Source organism: Coregonus lavaretus (assembly GCF_964263955.1).
Source record: "Coregonus lavaretus genome assembly, chromosome: 8".
NCBI classification, from domain to species: domain Eukaryota; kingdom Metazoa; phylum Chordata; class Actinopteri; order Salmoniformes; family Salmonidae; genus Coregonus; species Coregonus lavaretus.
This window is the reverse complement of record NC_139995.1, coordinates 37,126,645-37,144,411: the sequence shown is the minus strand read 5'-3', so window position 1 is coordinate 37,144,411 and position 17,767 is coordinate 37,126,645. Positions and strand designations below refer to the sequence as shown.

Here is a 17,767-nt window from a genome sequence, read left to right as displayed (position 1 = left end):
CAGCTAGTAAGGTCTCGTATGGGACCATTGTCAGGCGATGGAGTGCACTGGGTCGTACGAAGGGCTCTCTGCTCAAAGCATCTGCAACAACATTTATTTTTCCAGGGATGTACTTGATGTCAAACTTGTACGGTGCTAGCTTGGCGGCCCATCTCTGTTCACAAGCATCAAGCTTTGCTTTGGTCAGAATGTATGTCAAGGGATTATTATCCGTCCATACCGTGAACTGCTGGCCCCGTAGCCAGTGGTGGAACTTGTCACAGATAGCCCATTTCATGGCAAAGAACTCAAGCCGGTGCGCAGGATACCTCGACTGCGCATAACTGAGGGACTTGCTCGCGAAGCCTATAGGGCTCGCTGTAGCTCCCTGCACCTGGGACAGCACAGCACCTAAGCCGTTGCTGGATGCATCCACCGAGAATAGAAAGGGTTTGTCGAAGTTGGGGTGGGCCAACAAAACCTGCTCCAGTAAGGCTTGCTTTAGCTGGAATAAGGCCTGTCTGCATTCTGTTGTCCAGTCGGCAGCCGTCAACTTCCTGACAAGTGAGCGTCACTTCTTTTTCCAGCGTGGAGCCTTGTCCAGTAGTCAATCCAAAGAGAGGCTTTGCGATGGTCGAGCAACCTTCAATGAATTGTTGATAATACACCACCATCCCAAGGAATGACCTCAATTTCTTCTGAGATGGAATGTCAGTGCCATCTTCCATCAGATCAGCTTCTGTTACTCCTGTAATGGCCCTCACCTTCTCTGGGTCTGTAGCTACACCATCCGCACTAATGATATGTCCCAGAAACTTCACAGACCTCTGCAGAAAGTTACACTTTTTAGGCGTCAACTTCAGGTTGTGAGCCTTGAGACGCTCAAAAACCATTTCCAGGCGCTGTATAGCCAGATCTTCAGTGGGTGCATAGACCAAGACATCGTCAAGGTAACACAGCAGGCTAAGAAAGTTCTGATCCCCAAAGATGTTTAGCATCATCCTCATAAAGGTTGCAGGACTATTACATAACCCCTGTGGCATACGATTGTATTCGTACAATCCAAATGGCGACGTAAAAGCTGTGAATCTCCGGTCATCCTCATGCACTAACACATTGTAGTAGCCAGAGGTAAGGTCCATTGTCGAGAAAAAGGCATTTCCACCTAAAGCAGCCAGCGCATCAGCCTGGTGAGGGAGTGGGTGTGCATCCTTTATGGTGCGAGCATTGAGCAAACGAAAATCAGTACAGTCTCAGGTCTCCAGATTTCTTCCATACAAGGACAAGGGGAGAGTAGAACTCACTACTAGACTTCCTTATGATTTCACGTTCTTCCATCTCATTCAATGCTTGCTTGAGCTTCTCATAATGATTTGGTGAAAGGCGTCGGTAGGGCATCGGAAAGGGTTTCTCATCACTCAGTTGAATGCGGTGAAGACATCCAGAAGCTTTTCCAAAATCCAACTTGTGCCTGGAAAAAAATTACTGGTACTCAGCTATGAGCTGGATGAGTTTCTTCTTACCAGCAGGAGACACTTGACAGGAGTCGACATCAATATCAGTCAAACCTAAGTCACGTAAGACCTCAGGACTGCTTGAACTGTCAGGTCCGTCAGTATCGTGAAATTGTCTGGAACCGTCATCAGTCAGTGTCAAGTCATCTTGGCAGTCAGTGAGTATATCAGCCGGTCTCTGCACTTGCTGCTGAAAAGCTGCTGATGAATCATCATTCACACACGAACAGTCAAAGTCCTCTAGAGCCATGCAAGGAAAGACATCGGCTAGAGTGGCATTTCGTCTCAATGTCACTGTCTTCTGAGAAGGGTTTATCACTCTAACAGGGAGCCACCCATCCCCCGCAATAGAGCTACTGTCCTCCCTACCAGGATTGACCTTGGTGTTGACCTTGAACTGCTGGGCTCAATGAGAACAGCACTGCCCGCTGATAGATTCTGGGGGCTCTCCTCACCCCCATCACACACAGGAGTATAAAGCCTCTTCCAGAGATCTCCATTAGTCTTCAGGTGGCAAATCAAGTGCTTTAGGAGATTGCTGCCAAAGATGAGGTCATCACTCTGGCCTTCAACCACCAGTGTAGGCACGGCAACTCTACAGCCGTACACCTCCAGCTCACATTCTCCCGAAGGCCTCGTCTTCAACCCACCACAACCAACCAAGACTACCTCTGTAGGACTCAATGATGGACTTTTCAACACTCCTGCATGCAACAGTTCAGGTAAGACCCTAGAGCTCAAGGTACAAGCCATGGACCCACTGTCAAGCATAGCTCTCACTTCTACTTCTCCTCCCATTAACACCTTGGCATAGAATAAATCATCATATGGGGAAAGTCTCTGTGTGTTCTGCATTATGATACTCTTCTCAGTCTCCATTTCGTCACAAACACTTTTATATACAGACTCCAAATCAACAGCTCTCACCGATGGGGACTCTACAAAAGGCCCTTCTACGTGCAGGCCTACTAGTTTCCCGGGAGCTGTGGCCTTGGCACTGAGAGCGTGCGTGGCCAGCTACATGACAAAGAAAGCAGAGGTGATTGGCCCTGCAGTGAAAGTAAGTATCATGTCCAGCATCCCCGCACACATTACATGGCCCATTAGACTTCAATTTGCTCCTATTCTCTTTTTGGAACTTACGGTCAGACTGTTGTGGCCTCTGCTCCTGCATTGCAAGGATACGTTCCATCGGCTCAGCTGAGCCCTGAATAGTCTGGGCTGGAGAAGGCAACGCATTAGGTACTTCCATGTGGGGCCTCACAGCAGGCATGGTGATTTGCATGACAGCACCAACTTCCTGCTTCATTGTTGCAATGGCTGGGGTCACCTTAGATAAGTGAGAGTACCTCTGCTCCCTTCTGTATTCATCCAACCTCTCATGAACATCTGCAGCAGTCCACTGTTGTAATGGTTTGCACTTAAAGATAAGCGACAGTTTGGCGTTAGGGCAATGTCTGATGAACATGACCGTGAGCTCATGAGATGGGTCTTCAACACTTTTTTTCTGTCTCTTTAGACAATATTCAGCAACCTCCATAGCCCTGTTAAGTCTGAGCCAATAGTCGAATGGTTGTTCATCAGTCAGAGGTAATGTGGCATAAAAGTCAGCGAGGGGCATGCTTGAAAAAGCAGTGTCACTAAAATGTTGTTTCAGTATGTCAAAGATGGGACTCGGGCCTTTGGATAAATCAACGGAGGGATTGCTGCGTATGCCCACTTTAACAACATCACGGGCCCTTCCCATAAGCCTACCAATAACCTCATCTGCTTGGTCCATCACAGATACGCCCCTCGTACGCATGTAAACCATGACCATATCCTCCCACTCATGCACTGTGCACTTCTCAGAGCCATCCCCCCGAAAGTACACCGGTTCCCTGATATCAGACTTCAATACCAGGTTCAGGCCTGACACATCCATACCCCTAGAGCTGCATGCATTTCCCATAACATTGTCACCAACATGTCCAACAATTGCCTTTGACTTCAAACAGGAGGTAACGTTCTCCCCAATGGAATGACCAATCTGCAAAATCGAACCTATATCTAGTACACTGGTAAAACTCACCCTACGTATATCAGATATACGTTAGAATTGCAAATAAACAAGTAACACACAAGTTATATCGTTTATCAGTGAAGAGAAAGTCTCAACCAGAGAAATCATCCATTTCGATAGTAAAACGTTGCAGTAGCGCCCTCTTGTGGCGAAATGCGATATTGCCATAAACTGCACCAGCAACGTCTTATCTGATTCTTCAACGGCAACCACGGCGAAGTTCTGAGATGGAAATCCAGCGAAGGATGATCCGATCCAGAAGAACGGTCATGGCACCACTGTAACAGTACTCTTCTTGCGTTGTGTACAATCAATCATCAACACGAACTCCATCTTGTAACACCAGTCATGGAGCTTTATTCTGATAGGAACAGCACAAAATTGCACGTCATGCAATGCACGGCTCACCATCCAACTCTGCACTCACGCACGCTGGTTTGGTGCTTTTTCACTGGGACTGTAGTTACCAAAATAATACAATTACAATATAATGTCTTTAACAATGTACCTGATAGGAACAGCACAAAATTGCACGTCATGCAATGCACGGCTCACCATCCAACTCTGCACTCACGCACTGTACAACATATACAAACCCCCCACCAGAAATACAAACCCCCCACAGTAAGTTGCTAGCTAGTATTAGCTGGAATTCTCTACAACAAAATGCACAACAAATATTCACCAAAAAACACTGCATCTTATGTGTGATGTTCAAATAACATTTACAAACAAATTGATATAAATTATACATTTACATAATCACTTGGGAGTATAAAAATCACTTTTGAAGTACAGTGCTTTGCAACCAACAACTTACCGCTGGTTTGGTGCTTGTTCACTGGGACGATTCTAACTGAAGCATCCTCCCTCGTAAGCAAGCTAGGCCAACCAGCCAATAAGATGCCATGTTGAGTAGGTGAAGGCAAGACAAAACCAAAAACCCATTGGCTTAACAATACAGTGGCAAGGGGAATCACCAATATAACCCTGTTACACCAGGACAACAACCTCTCCCTCACTCATCATCAAGATCAAGACAAAGGAGATGATCGTGGACTACAGGAAAAGGAGGGCCGAGCACGCCCCCATTCTCATCAACGGGGCTGTAGTGGAGCAGGTTGAGAGCTTCAAGTTCCTTGGTGTCCACATCACCAACAAACTATCATGGTCCAAACGCATCCTGACTGGTTGCATCACCGCCTGGTATGGCAACTGCTTGGTATCCGACCGTAAGGTGCTACAGAGGGTAGTGCGTACAGCCCAGTACATTACATTTTACATTTTAGTCATTTAGCAGACGCTCTTATCCAGAGCGACTTACAGTTAGTGAATACATATTTTTTTTATACTGGCCCCCCGTGGGAATCGAACCCACAACCCTGGCGTTGCAAACGCCATGCTCTATCAACTGAGCTACATCCCTGCCGGCCATTCCCTCCCCTACCCTGGACGATGCTGGGCCAATTGTGCGCCGCCCATGAGTCTCCCGGTCACGGCCGGCTGCGACAGAGCCTGGATTCGAACCAGGATCTAGTGGCACAGTTAGCACTGTGATGCAGTGCCTTAGACCACTGCACCACTCAGGAGAGTGGTGGGGCCAAGCTTCCTGCCATCCAGGACAGGACAGGTGTCAGAGGAAGGCCCTAAAAATTGCCAAGGACTCCAGCCACCTTAGTCATAGACTGTTCTCTCTGCTACCTCACGGCAAGCGATACCGGAGCGCCAAATCTAGGTCCAAAAGGCTTCTTAACAGGTTCTACCCCAAGCCATAAGACTGCTGAACAGCTAATTAAATGGCTACCCGGACTATTTGCATTGACCACGCTGCTGCTACTCGCTGTTTATTATCTATTATCTATGCATTGTCACTTTACCCCTGCCTACATGTGCATATTACCTCGACTAACCTGTACCCCTGCACATTGACTCAGTACCGGTACCCGTTGTATATAGCCTCGTTATTGTTATTTTATTGTTGCTCTTTTATTTTTTACTTTAGTTTATTTAGTAAATATTTTTATTATCTCTTATTTTTCTTAAAACTGCATTGTTGGTTAAGGGCTTGTAAGTAAGCATTTCACGGTAAGGTGTTATATTCGGCGCATGTGACAATTTGATTTGATTTGTTTCAGATCTACACAAGTGCCTAGGGAGGAGGGGTTAGGGTTTCTTCTGGACAGGACAGAGCCTAACTACTGGCCCAATAAGCACATGCCCTAGAGATATCACTTATTAGGACAGTGGTTAGGGGGACGTTGATGGAATGTTCTCCTGAACACAATGTTCTTGCAACGTTCCCATGAAATATGTCTAGAACATTCATATCTTAAATTATAAGAACATGGTAACCACGTTCTGGGTACATTTTGACATTTGACATTAAGGGAATGGTCTTGGAAACATTCCATGCACATCAGGGAACATACCTATGAAAACGTTAGTTAATTACCTAATGAGACTCTTAAGGGAACGTTCTCTAAAGTTGTGGGAACGTTTGTTGTTAGCTGCCTAAAATGTCTGTACTTCAACCCATGCCAGATATCCCTCAGGTTGTTGTAATGACTATGGTGGATGGCAACCTGAAAAAGATCTTTACAAGTAAGAAAATCTAACACTTTCAACACTGTTGAAGTTCCTTTAAAAGTACCATAATGTGCCAGTTATGCCAGTATTTATTGGCCGACAAATATAATCTGTAATGTCACATTTCAAGCTGGGGAATGAGGTTACGAAGCTAAATCCGTCACATAGAGAAGCAACACATTTCTGTTTGATTCAATCATCTTTCTCTAGATGGAATGCAGTAATCAGCTGGGCATCCCAATGAACTGCACCCTTCCCGTAAAGGACTGCGATAAGGAGGGAAATGTAAATTAAGATGTAGATGTGCTGCTGCTGAAAGCGATCATCAAAATCACACATTTTGAAAAGGACTACATACAGTGAGGGGGGAAAAAAGTATTTGATCCCCTGCTGATTTTGTACGTTTTCCCACTGACAGACATGATCCGTCTATAATTTTAATGGTAGGTTTATTTGAACAGTGAGAGACAGAATAACAACAAAATAATCCAGAAAAACGCATGTCAAAAATTTTATAAATTCATTTGCATTTTAATGAGGGAAATAAGTATTTGACCCCTTTGCAAAACATGACTTAGTACTTGGTGGCAAAACCATTGTTGGCAATCACAGAGGTCAGACGTTTCTTGTAGTTGGCCACCAGGTTTGCACACATCTCAGGAGGGATTTTGTTCCACTCCTCTTTGCAGATCTTCTCCAAGTCATTAAGGTTTCGAGGCTGACGTTTGGCAACTCGAACCTTCAGCTCCCTCCACAGATTTTTTATGGGATTAAGGTCTGGAGACTGGCTAGGCCACTCCAGGACCTTAATGTGCTTCATGAGCCACTCCTTTGTTGCCTTGGCCGTGTGTTTTGGGTCATTGTCATGCTGGAATACCCATCTATACGACCCATTTTCAATGCCCTGGCTGAGGGAAGGAGGTTCTCACCCAAGATTTGACGGTACATGGCCCCGTCCATCGTCCCTTTGATGCGGTGAAGTTGTCCTGTCCCCTTAGCAGAAAAACACCCCCAAAGCATAATGTTTCCACCTCCATGTTTGACGGTGGGGATGGTGTTCTTGGGGTCATAGGCAGCATTCCTCCTCCTCCAAACACGGCGAGTTGAGTTGATGCCAAAGAGCTAGATTTTGGTCTCATCTGACCACAACACTTTCACCCAGTTCTCCTCTGAATCATTCAGATGTTCATTGGCAAACTTCAGACGGGCCTGTATATGTGCTTTCTTGAGCAGGGGGACCTTGCGGGCGCTGCAGGATTTCAGTCCTTCACAGCGTAGTGTGTTACCAATTGTTTTCTTGGTGACTATGGTCCCAGCTGCCTTGAGATCATTGACAAGATCCTCCCGTGTAGTTCTGGGCTGATTCCTCATCGTTCTCATGATCATTGCAACTCCACGAGGTGAGATCTTGCATGGAGCCCCAGGCCGAGGGAGATTGACAGTTATTTTGTGTTTCTTCCATTTGTGAATAATTGCACCAACTGTTGTCACCTTCTCACCAAGCTGCTTGGCGATGGTCTTGTAGGTCTACAATCATGTCCCTGACATCCTTGGAGAGCTCTTTGGTCTTGGCCATGGTGGAGAGTTTGGAATCTGATTGATTGATTGCTTCTGTGGACAGGTGTCTTTTATACAGGTAACAAACTGAGATTAGGAGCACTCCCTTTAAGAGTGTGCTCCTAATCTCAGTTTGTTACCTGTATAAAAGACACCTGGGAGCCAGAAATCTTTCTGATTAAGAGGGGGTCAAATACTTATTTCCCTCATTAAAATGCAAATCAATTTATAACATTTTTGACATGCGTTTTTCTGGATTTATTTGTTATTCTGTCTCTCACTGTTCAAATAAACCTACCATTCAAATTATAGACTGATCCAAAACATTGTGGGCATGTCCAGCTTGCCTTGGATGTATTGGATCTTTTTTGCTGTACTATAACCTGTCTTTTGAGAAGATTAAATTAGTTAATTGAAATGTATTGGTACATTTTGAATTCTTTACAAAGAAAACTGTGATGAAATTAGGAATTATACTGTACAACGTTGACTACAGTTTTGTTTTGTCGATCCTGTAGTAGATGACTGACTCTCCAATACAATGTAGAGTCAATAAACTTGGATACATGCAGATATACTGTAAACACCTGTGAAAAGCTAAAGACAATTTAAAAACCTTATTTTCCAGGACAAAATACCATACCAGTTTAGCTTTGTATTTATTCACACAAAACAAAATACATTTTTTTAATAAGGCAACACAATATATACATACAATGACTTATATATGAATACCGTATTTAAATGTAAAGTTATTTCATGACAAACAAGTCATTCAGTACCAGCACTAGCCTGAACACAGTCATGGTTTAGCAAGTCTTGTAAAAGAGTACCAGATGCTAAAGCTTCTTCAAAAGTATCCTTCTTGTTGGTGTCCATTAGAAATGTGGAATTTTGTAGAATTATCTAAGCAGATACAAGCTTTTGACAGTGATGTCTCTGACAAAACATCCCTTTCCGATTGTGTACTATGAACAATGGGACATAAAATATCAAGACCCAGAACCCTTTTCCAAAAGAAAGACTCAGAACAGAAACACTTTTGTTGAAATAACTTCCAATACAAGACCACTGAATCCTATTCATTTACGTACAGCGCAACCAAACTCCAATAGCATTTACTGAGCACATTTCTTGTTACTTTCATTAGCTGTGTAAGATACAACAAAAACATATTATCCGATATTGAACATCTTGATCACTGAGGATTCATGTTAGAGACATTTGGGCAATATGACGGATGACTTCAGAGTGCTTGCATGGTGAAAGCTCCATTTGTTTAGTGTTAAATGTCTCCACATGCAGATCACTATTTGGCAACTGTGTTTGACTGTACAAAGTAGAATAATTATAGAAGAAAAACATGTGACAAGCCTACAAATGGCTTACTGCTTGATCTGAGTTTGATACCTAGCTTATTAGTATTTCTCAATATTTTGTGCCCTAAACCATGTCTCTGAAGTCAAATTAGTAGGTTGCTAGAAAGTTTGTGTTCCTTCTCTTCACTGCTGAGACTGAGTTCACAATCATTTACAAAAATATAATTATATTCTGCATAACAAACATCAATAATATAGATTAGTACTGAATTAGAAGATGAGCAGACATGGAGAGTGACTTGAAAACAACACCTTGGAAAATACCCTGGCCCATGAAGTATCAGTTCAAACCTGACCTGGGTTCAAATGCATGTGTATTACTTTCTATTTATATACTTGTGTTTGAGTATTTTCAAATAATTTGGCCTGAATCAACTACTTCTATTGGAAGCCTACTATTTGAGAGTATTTTCAAATACTTATTTCAAATACTATTTTCAAATACCTGGGTTAAATGCATGGGAGTGTATTTAAGTCAGTGCATTTGAGTTTAGTCAAATACATGCCAATACATTCCAAGTGTATTTCCAAATAGATTCCAATATTCAACTACTTGTCTTTTCAAATAAAAAATATCTGAATATTTACTTGGAAATGTATATGAAAGTAATTGAGATATTTGAAATAGTATTTGAACCCAGGTCTGGTTCAAACAGATCTGGTTCTGTTGTTATGCATGATGCAATAGTGGGGCTCAGCTGTAACTGTTCAAAACACACAGTTGATAAGGCCATGAAGTGATGTGTTACGAAACAAAATATTAAGGTTCGTATCAAGCTCATATCATAATAGTGATTTAAATATGATGGTACACTTAATGGTAGTACCCTGCCTGGATTATTTGTGGACAGTTGGATTTCAGAGCATTAGATAAGTGACGTCTACAGTTCAGGATGTAGTGGCTAGGGGATGTGTGTGGTTTCCTTGTCTTACTACACACAAACGCAATAATGCCCCACACACACCTACAGTCTCTCTCTCTCACTCATGTGTATGTAAACACAAAACAGGCCTTCCACACACACACACACACACACTTCTCAGCCATAGTTGTAGGTGAAGTTGTAAGTGCTGGGCTCCTTTGGCACGGGGGGAGGGGCTTCGGGTATGGTGATGTTCTCCAGGTCCAGGAGGCGGAGCTTCATCTCCATGGAGATGAGTGTGTCCAGGTCGCTGCGGGTGAGGTCACTGCCCATCTCTCGGCCCAACAACGCACACAGCCCATCAGTCCAGATACAGTACTGCTCCATGCACAAGCAGGCAGACAGGCACACAGACACACAAAGCAGACAGAGAGCACAGGTCAGATAACATACAGTACATTTGCAACACACACTCATATACATGTCTTCAGAGTTGTATTTATTCTGGGGTTAAACGGGTTGCTTACCTCATATTTGTTGGGAGCCACAAAGTTGAGGTTCTCATCAGGATCGTACAGGATGGAGAAGGCCAGCTCCAACACCTCCTACACACAGAACAGAGATCACATCTCATATCCACAACTCTAATATGAACTGCATGCACTAGAATGACTAGATATTTCATGGATGGGCCCTGGTCAAAAGTAGTGCACTATAAAGGGAACAAGTTGCCATTTGGGACGCATCCATAAACATTGAGATGAATAAGATGAAGGGCTAGTAGTTACATATCAGTTAAAGGCATGCCCTCTGCTGGTAGGCTCCAGTACAGTACCTTGTTTTGTTTCAGTGCACTCTTCTCCTTCATGTGGGGACAGTCCTTCCCCGTCACCACTGACTTGATATCAGACACGGGGACTGCAGGGGAAGATTAGAAAGAGCAGGAAATTAAAAAGAGATGAAACAGGCATGTATCTAGGTCAGCCACTGCACAGTTCCACTGATCTAGGCGTGATGTGGATCAGTCCGTTTTAAGACTTGGTTGTTTACCATCCATATCTGTGCAACATCAGCTCAAAGCTAGACTGAGAACAACATGAGGTGTGGCCTATGCCTAAAAAAAAACAGTAAAACTGAAGCCTTTCCATGTGCTTTGAGACTTCACCTGATGAGCTTTTAGATGGACAACCTCACTCAAATCTCATGATTGCACAGGTCACAGAGCCCATCGCTGTAGAGAGTGAGTGGGAGACACTTAGTGTTGTAGCCAGGAGACTCACTCTTGTCGGTGAGCAGCTCAAAAGGCACTTCCCCCTGGGGAGACTCGTCCAGATCTCCATAGTGCAGCACCTTGTGGTTCAGAGACAGGCGGCAGAACCAGAACTTCTCTGAGGAGGACAAAACAAAGGACAAAGTTAGGAATAAAGACAAAGGTAGTGATCAGTCCTCTGAAGTAAATCAACAGCAAGAAAATATTTTTATTAAAACATCAGGTAAATGCTGCCATATTTGTTATTGTGTATGTGTGCGTGTAGGGTTCCCACCTTGTCTGCGGCGGTTGCCAAGCTTGCGGAAGCAGCTTCCCTCACACAGGCGGTTGAGTCGCTGTTGCTTGATCAGCTCCAGTATCTCAGGCTGGATCCTCTCACGCAGTTCACTGCAACAAACAAACACACACACACACACACACACATACAGTAGGTCTCTAAGTATTGAACAGCAACTAAGACAAGACTGAGGCAAGGCTAAAATAATGACATGAGGGGTTAAGAAGCCAAACACAGAGGCAGACTAATCTAATGGACAAAGTCTAAGAGTTAACATGGATGCGTGACTGACATGATGGGTGGTGACTGGAAGTCGTCCTGGCTCATCCTCTCTGACTGGCGCAGACGCAGGATCTCAGAGTAGCTGAGGCCTCGTAGTTTCCCTTTTAGCTGGTCCAGGGACGAGGGCTTCATAGCCAGAGCCCGGGTGATCTGCTCCCGAACCACCTGCATCACCTGACCAACCAAGGGTTAGCAACACAATGGATTACCAACCACAGTCAACCACGCATTGGAGCCAATGGCTACATCCAATATTCCACAATTTTCCAGTAGTGTGCACTTTAAAAGCATAGGATTGGTGTAAGCATTGGCTGGAGGGAGTTTCCACATTGTAAAATCCATACGAGAAAGTGTGCAAGTGCACACTTCCGGACAAGGGTGAAGAATCGTGACTCAGCCTATGAGGTTCAGAGATTCTGCGGTGGTCAAAGGTCTCTAGGTGGTTGAACTCTGACCTTGTTGAAGTCCTCGGCCGTGGCCCTCATCTCCTTCCAGGTCTTGTTGAGCAGTTGGATGCAGACGCAGAAGAACTCCTCCCACGCCCGGTCGTGAGTAAAGAACATGGGGTGGTAGTCGTTGCAGCCCTCGTTGGCTGGAGAAAGGGAACACACACAGTGGATGCTTATTATAACACGTGGTTGTCATGAAAAAGAATGAATCAGTTATCCCTCTGACGATACATGTACAATAGAACTGATGAGATTGGCCATTCTGATTAGCTTGGAAAGCTCCAAACAGATTGAGGCTAGCTTGAATGCCACATCAGCCGTAAAGCCATCTGTGATGTGTTGTGATGAGTCCATGTGTGAGGGTGTGAGAAGTGGGAGCATTGTACTCACGCAATTCTCCCACTTGCAGTATCTCACACAGCATACGGGTGAGCTCGATGGCACAGCGTCCGAAGGGACACTCGTGTTTGTCCTCGCGGCTGCTGTTCTCCAGAACAATCTGATGTGAGAAACACACACACACATTATATATATATATATATATATATATATATATATATATATATATATATATAGAGATAGTCACACTCGGGAAAACTGAAGTTCTACCATTTGAAATCTTCAAATATTTGTTTTCAGATTTCTTTCACAGACAACTAAAATGGCAAGCTATTCCCTATATAGTGCACTATAGGTAAAAAAGTAGTGCACTATATAGGGAATAGGGTACCATTTGGGCCGCACATACAGACTCACCCTGATGTAGGTGTCCTGGTGCAGCTTGGCCAGGTAGAGCATGTTGTCCAGGGCCAGCATGCCTGGAGGGGTCTGAGTGAAGTCCATGGCAGGGTTCACATGGTTCTGGAGAGACAACAGACATGAGCGTCAATGACACAGACAGACCCATAACAACTCCTCTAGAGAGCAGCAGCTCTACCAACCCCTCTACAGAACCAAACAATCCCTTTATGACACCAAACAACCACTTTAATACATCCACACACACTCCGACTCAAACAACCCCTCTAGAGAGCTATACAGATGAAAACAACCCACTAGCTGGACTCACAGTGAAGCCCAGCATCTTGTAGTCCTTGGTGTACATGGCCTTTCTCTTCTCTGTGCCACTAGGGTCATTCTCCCCGTCAAACGCAATCCTGCGCAGCTCAAAAATAATGTCCCTCTGGGCCTGGAGATGGATGAGGGCAGAACATAAAAACATCAAACAGTATGAATATGGCCAAAAGGGTTCAGCTAAAAGATTCAGGAAATGCAAAAAAAAGAAAAGACCGCTTTTGTTAGTTTCTGGTCATTTTACCTGGTCACTGGGATCCATCTTGGTCATCATGCGTTCTTCCAGAAGGTTAAAGGTCAGCACCTGCAGCACGTACAGCTGGTGTGCCATCTCAGCTTTGATTGGTCGGTTGCCTCGGATAACGTGCTGTGAAAGATGACACATATATTAGGAGTTCTGGATCTGTAATGTTAAGAAAGCATCACGTTATTATGAAGGGCTGTTTAGAAAGCATCACGTTATTATGAAGGGCTATTTAGAAAGCATCACGTGATGCTTTCTAAATAGCCCTTCATAATAAGGTGATGCTTTCTAACAGCCCTGCATAATAACGTGATGCTTTGTAAATAGCCCTTCATAATAACATGATGCTTTCAAAACAGACCTTCATAATAATGTGGTGCTTTCTAAACAACCCTTCCAAATAACGTGATGCTTTCTAAACAGCCCTTCATAATAACGTGATGCTTTCAAAACATTCCTTTATAATAATATGATGCTTTCTAAAAAAAAGTCATAATAATGTGATGCAACAAGTCCTTCATAATAACGTGATGCTTTATAACAACCCTTCATAATATCGTGATGCTTCCTAAACAGCCCTTCATAATAACGTGATGCTTTCTAAACAGCCCTTCATAATAACGTGACGCTTTCTAAACAGCCCTTCATAATAACGTGATGCTTTCTAAACAGCCCTTCATAATAACGAGATGCTTTCTAAACAGCCCTTCATAATAACGTGACGCTTTCTAAACAGCCCTTCATAATAACGTGATGCTTTCTAAACAGCCCTTCATAATAACGAGATGCTTTCTAAACAGCCCTTCATAATAACGAGATGCTTTCTAAACAGCCCTTCATAATAACGAGATGCTTTCTAAACAGCCCTTCATAATAACGAGATGCTTTCTAAACAGCCCTTCATAATAACGAGGTGCTTTCTAAATAGCCCTTCATAATAACGTGATGCTTTCTAAAGCATTGTGTTATTATGAAGGGCTGTTTAGAAAGCATTGTGTTATTAAGAAGGGCTGTTTAGAAAGCATCGTGTTATTATGAAGGGCTGTTTAGAAAGCATCACGTTGTGAGAGTCAGGCATCACGTTATTATGAAGGGCTGTTTAGAAAGCATCACGTTATTATGAAGGGCTATTTAGAAAGCACCACGTTATTATGAAGGGCTGTTTAGAAAGCATCTTGTTATTATGAAGGGCTGTTTAGAAAGCATCTCGTTATTATGAAGGGCTGTTTAGAAAGCATCTCGTTATTATGAAGGGCTGTTTAGAAAGCATCTCGTTATTATGAAGGGCTGTTTAGAAAGCATCACGTTATTATGAAGGGCTGTTTAGAAAGCGTCACGTTATTATGAAGGGCTGTTTAGAAAGCATCTCGTTATTATGAAGGGCTGTTTAGAAAGCATCACGTTATTATGAAGGGCTGTTTAGAAAGCATCACGTTATTATGAAGGGCTGTTTAGAAAGCGTCACGTTATTATGAAGGGCTGTTTAGAAAGCATTGTGTTATTATGAAGGGCTGGTTAGTTGTAGCTCTGGTTTGTGCCATCCAAGACAAGTACACTCAGGCTTTCCCTGACACTCACATTGAGGATGATGGATCGTAGGTGTTTCTGTGCCAGGGTGCTCGCCATCTCCTGAGAGGAAGATAGACAAATACAGTGAGACTCAAAAGCGAGGCCTGGTATGGAAATAGTTAGCCAATAAGCTTACTACCAGACAACAATATCTAATTTGAGGAAAGGCTTACAGCCATATCACACAACCCTGAAAGGGGTTCATAACTGTTACATTTCCATTTTTGGGTGGGGTCACATCATCAGAAACATATCTCCCCCTTACAGCAGTGAGACATGTCTCAGAGTGCAGAATGCTGCTTCTACAACTAGGGGGATCCAGAGTGACTATGAAAGGATTGCATAATGTATTCTTCACGGCTGACTTTATCTAAGTTGATTGGACGATGACGGTGGCAGTCCACAGTTCTCTATGGATCAGGAAGGGGGGGGGGGGGGGGCTGAGGGGATGGAGTGAAGGATTGTGGAATGATGTGTACTCACAGTGAGCTGCTGGTCCAGGGGGTTAGTATGCTCCTCCTGAGGGGGTGGGTTGGGAGGAGGGGTGCAGGCGTGACGGCAATGGAAACAAAGAGTGCACACTTATAGGCACACATCACAAGACACAGCATGCACAGTAACAGCATGGTACAGTACAGTACACCTTGGTAGTGAGGAACAGCACATCACAGCACAATACGGCAATGCACAGCGGAGTATGGCACAGCACTGAATGAGATGTACAACACAATGCAGTGTTGTGTGGCAATGCATGAACACACAGCACAGTAGAGCACAGTACAGTACAGCATAGCATGGAGTCTCTAGAGGCTGAAAGACAGAGCTCAGACTGACATGCTCCTCTGGTTGTATGAATAGTATACATGTAGGTTTGATGTCAAATTTTATTTTTGCACTTCAAAATATGATATCTTCACTTCATTACTTTTGTAAAATAAATATACTACACTGAACCAAAATATATAACGCAACAATTTCAACGATTTTACTCTGTTACAGTTCATATAAGGAAATCAGTCAATTGAAATACATTTATTAGGCCCTAATCTATGAATTTCACGACTGGGAATACAGATATGCATCTGTTGGTCACAGATACACTACATGACCAAAAGTATGTGGACACCTGCTCGTCAAACATCTCATTCCAAAAAAATTGGTATTAATATGGAGTGTGTCCTCCCTTTGCTGCTATAACAGCCTCCACTCCTCTGGGAAGGCTTTCCACTAGATGTTGGAACATTGCTGTGGGGACTTGCTTCCATTCAGCCACAAGAGCATTAGTGAGGTTGGGCACTGATGTTGGCCGACTAGGCCTGGCTCGCAGTCTGCGTTCCAATTCATCCCAAAGGTGTTCAATGGGGTTGAGGTCAGGGCTCTGTGCAGGCCAGTCAAGTTCTTCCACACCGATCTTGACAAACCATTTCTGTATGGACCTCACTTTGTGCATGGGGGCATTGTCACGCTGAAACAGGAAAGGGCCTTCCCCAAACTGTTGCCACAAAGTTGGAAGAACAGAATCGTCTAGAATGTCATTGTATGCTGTAGCATTAAGATTTCCCTTCACTGGAACTAAGGGGCCTAGCCAGAACCATGAAAAACAGCCCCAGGCCATTAATCCTCCTCCACCAAACTTTACAGATGGCACTATGCATTGGGGCAGGTAGCGTGCTCCTGGCATCCACCAAACCCTGATTCGTCCGTCGGATTGCCAGATGGTGAAGCATGATTCATCACTCCAGAGAACGCGTCTCCACTGCTCCAGAGTCTAATGGCGGTGAGATTGACACCACTCCAGCCGACGCTTGGCATTGCGCATGGTGATTTTAGGCTTGTGTGCGGCTGCTCGGCCATGAAAACCCATTTCATGAATCTCCCGACTAACAGCTATTGTGCTGACGTTGCTTCCAGAGGCAGTTTGGAACTCGGTAGTGAGTGCTGCAACCGAGGACAGAGGATTTGTACGTGTTACGCGCTTCAGCACTTGGCAGTCCCGTTCTGTGAGCTTGTGTGGCCTACCACTTTGCGGCTGAGCCGCTGTTGCTCCTAGACGTTCAGCATTATCATGCTGAAACATGAGGTGATGGCGGTGGAGGAATGGCATGACAATGGGCCTCAGGATCTCGTCACGGTATTTCTGTGCATTCAAATTGCCATCGATAAAATGCAATTGTGTTCGTTGTCGGTAGCTTATGCCTGCCCATACCATAACCCAACCGCCACCATGGCGCACTCTGTTCACAACGTTGACATCAGCAAACCGCTTGCCCACACAATGCCATACACGTTGTCTGCCATCTGCCCGGTACAGTTGAAACCGGGATTAATCTGTGAAGAGCACAGTTCTCCAGAGTGCCAGTGGCCATCAAAGGTTAGCATTTGCCCACTGAAGTCGGTGACGATGCCGAACTGCAGTCAGGTCAAGACCCTGGTGAGGATGACGAGCATGCAGATGAGCTTCCCTGAGATGGTTTCTGACAGTTTGTGCAGAAATGATTTGGTTGTGCAAACCAACAGTTTCATCAGCTGTCCAGGTGGCTGGTCTCAGACCATCCTGCAGGTAAAGAAGCCAGATGTGGAGGTCCTGGGCTGGCGTAGTTACACATGATCTGCAGTCGTGAGGCCGGTTGGACCTACTGACAAATTCTAAAAAAATAAGTTG

At 44.3% G+C, this 17,767-nt stretch overlaps 1 protein-coding gene across 5 annotated transcripts in view; it reads right to left on the bottom strand.

Annotated features, from left to right (window-relative positions):
* Positions 1-8,334: 8,334 nt before the first annotated feature.
* LOC311133803 (engulfment and cell motility protein 2) overlaps positions 8,335-17,767 on the bottom strand; it is a 29,764-nt gene continuing 20,331 nt past the window's right edge. For 2 of the 5 annotated variants that reach the window (XM_084167378.1, XM_084167377.1), the window contains exons 11-23: positions 15,589-15,624; positions 15,115-15,165; positions 13,537-13,659; positions 13,288-13,407; positions 12,975-13,079; positions 12,609-12,717; positions 12,225-12,361; positions 11,780-11,943; positions 11,485-11,597; positions 11,221-11,328; positions 10,776-10,858; positions 10,468-10,545; positions 8,335-10,318 (exon numbers count right to left, since the gene is read on the bottom strand). In XM_084167378.1, coding sequence (XP_084023504.1) covers positions 10,118-10,318; positions 10,468-10,545; positions 10,776-10,858; positions 11,221-11,328; positions 11,485-11,597; positions 11,780-11,943; positions 12,225-12,361; positions 12,609-12,717; positions 12,975-13,079; positions 13,288-13,407; positions 13,537-13,659; positions 15,115-15,165; positions 15,589-15,624 — 1,428 coding nt within the window. In that variant the 3' untranslated portion in view covers positions 8,335-10,117. The remainder of the gene's footprint in view (positions 10,319-10,467; positions 10,546-10,775; positions 10,859-11,220; positions 11,329-11,484; positions 11,598-11,779; positions 11,944-12,224; positions 12,362-12,608; positions 12,718-12,974; positions 13,080-13,287; positions 13,408-13,536; positions 13,660-15,114; positions 15,166-15,588; positions 15,625-17,767) is intronic. The other 3 variants (XM_084167380.1, XM_084167379.1, XR_014613631.1) reach the window with 2 other exon arrangements.